Source organism: Carcharodon carcharias, unplaced genomic scaffold, assembly GCF_017639515.1.
Source record: "Carcharodon carcharias isolate sCarCar2 unplaced genomic scaffold, sCarCar2.pri scaffold_1064_ctg1, whole genome shotgun sequence".
NCBI classification, from domain to species: Eukaryota; Metazoa; Chordata; class Chondrichthyes; order Lamniformes; family Lamnidae; genus Carcharodon; species Carcharodon carcharias.
The window spans coordinates 409-2500 of record NW_024470933.1 but is presented as its reverse complement, the minus strand read 5'-3'; the positions used below and the strand labels follow the sequence as shown (position 1 = coordinate 2500).

At 68.7% G+C, this 2092-nt stretch overlaps 1 protein-coding gene across 1 annotated transcript in view; it reads left to right on the top strand.

The window, feature by feature from the left end:
* Nucleotides 1-1831, top strand: part of LOC121275138 (lysophospholipid acyltransferase 5-like) — a gene marked incomplete at both ends in the record, with an annotated part of 18579 nt that extends 16748 nt beyond the window's left edge. The window contains one exon of the mRNA XM_041182554.1: nt 1665-1831. Within this exon, the coding sequence (XP_041038488.1) occupies nt 1665-1831 (167 nt within the window). The remainder of the gene's footprint in view (nt 1-1664) is intronic.
* Nucleotides 1832-2092: the final 261 nt, after the last annotated feature.

The window sequence follows — 2092 nt, the reverse complement described above, 5'->3', positions numbered from 1 at the left end:
TCCCTCCCCTCCCCTCCCCCTCCCCTCCCCTCCCCCTCCCTCCCCCTCCCCTCCCCCTCCCCTCCCCCTCCCCTCCCCTCTCCCTCCCTTCCCTCCCCTTCCCTCCCCTTCCCTCCCCTTCCCTCCCCTTCCCTCCCCTCCTCTCCCCTTCCCTCCCCTTCCCTCCCCTTCCGTCCCCTACACTCCCCTCCCCTTCTCTTACCTCCCCTTCCCTCCCCTCCCCTCCCCTCCCCTCCCGTCCCCTCCCCTCCCCTCCCGTCCCCTCCCCTCCCCTCCCCTCCCCTCCCCTTCCCTCCCCTTCCCTCCCCTCCCCTCCCCTCCCCTTCCCTCCCCTTCCCTCCCCTTCCCTCCCCTTCCCTCCCCTCCTCTCCCCTTCCCTCCCCTTCCCTCCCCTTCCCTCCCCTCCCCTTCCCTCCCCTTCCCTCCCCTTCCCTCCCCTTCCCTCCCCTCCTCTCCCCTTCCCTCCCCTCCCCTTCTCTCCCCTCCCCTCCCCTTCTCTCCTCCCCCCTTCTCTCCCCTTCCCTCCCCTCCGCTTCCCTCCCCTCCTCTCCCCTTCCCTCCCCTCCCCTTCCCTCCACTCCTCTCCCCTCCCCTCCCCTCCTCTCCCCTTCCCTCCCCTTCCCTCCCCTTCCCTCCCCTCCCCTTCCCTCCCCTTCCCTCCCCTTCCCTCCCCTTCCCTCCCCTTCTCTCCCCTTCCCTCCCCTTCCTCCCCTTCCCTCCCCTCCTCTCCCCTTCCTCCCCTTCCCTCCCCTTCCTCCCCTCCCCTCCCCTTTCCTTCCCTTCCCTTCCCTCCCCTCCTATCCCCTTCCTTCCCCTTCTCTCCCCTTCCCTCCCCTTCCCTCCCCTTCCCTCCCCTCCTCTCCCCTTCCCTCCCCTTCCCTCCCCTTCCCTCCCCTCCTCTCCCCTTCCCTCCCCTCCCCTTCCCTCCTCTCCCCCTCCCCTTCCCTCCCCTTCCCTCCCCCTTCCTCCCCTTCCCTCCCCCTTCCCTCCCCCTTCCCTCCCCTTCCCTCCCCTTCCCTCCTCTCCCCCTCCCCTTCCCTCCCCCTTCCCTCCCCTTCCCTCCCCCTTCCCTCCCCCTTCCCTCCCCCTTCCCTCCCCCTTCCCTCCCCTTCCCTCCCCTTCCCTCCCCCTTCCCTCCTCTCCCCCTTCCCTCCCCTCCCCTCCCCCTCCCCTACACCTCCCCTCCCCTTCCCTTCCCTCCTCTCCCCTTCCCTCCCCTTCCCTCCCCTTCCCTCCCCTTCCCTCCCCTCCCCTCCCCCTCCCCTCCCCCTCCCCTCCCCCTCCCCTCCCCCTCCCCTCCCCTCCCCTCCCCTTCCCTCCCCCTCCCCTTCACTCCACCTCCCCTTCCCTCCCCCTTCCCTCCTTCCCTTCTCCCCTCCCTCCCTCTCCTCTTCCCTCCTTCCCTCCCTCTCCTCTTCCTTCCTTCCCTCCCTCCCTCCCTCCCTCTCCTCTTCCCTCCTTCCCTCCCTCTCCTCTTCCTTCCTTCCCTCCCTCCCTCCCTCCCTCTCCTCTTCCCTCCCTCCCTCCCTCTCCTCTTCCCTCCTTCCCTCCCTCTCCTCTTCCTTCCTTCCCTCTCGTCCCTCCCTCCCTCTCCTCTTCCCTCCCCCCCCCCCCCCCCATCTCTCTCTCTCTCTCTCTCTCTCTCTCTCTCTCCGCCTGTCCAGGAGGGGGTGTGTATCCTGACCGGCCTGGGTTACAACGGGAGGAACGAGGCCGGAGAGACCCAGTGGGACGCCTGCACCAACATCAAGGTCCTCCTCTTTGAGACCACCCCCTACTTCAAAGGAACCATCGCGGCCTTCAACATCCAGACCAACCTCTGGGCAGCCAGGTGAGATTCTCTGACCCTCACCCACAACCCCCACCCACCCTGCTCTCGGGGGTCTGAGAGGGGGTGGGGAGTTTACCGGGGTGGGGGCGGGATTTATGGGAATGGGGGCTTGGGGAGGAGTTTGTTGTGTGGGTTGGGGGTGGGGGGGGGTTGTGGTTTAGGGTGAGGTAGTGGAGGGGGAGGCGTTACGATGTGGGGGGGCGTGGGGAGAGGGTAGTGTTGGGGGGGGGAGTGAGTGGGGTGGGGGGGAGTGGGGGTTGG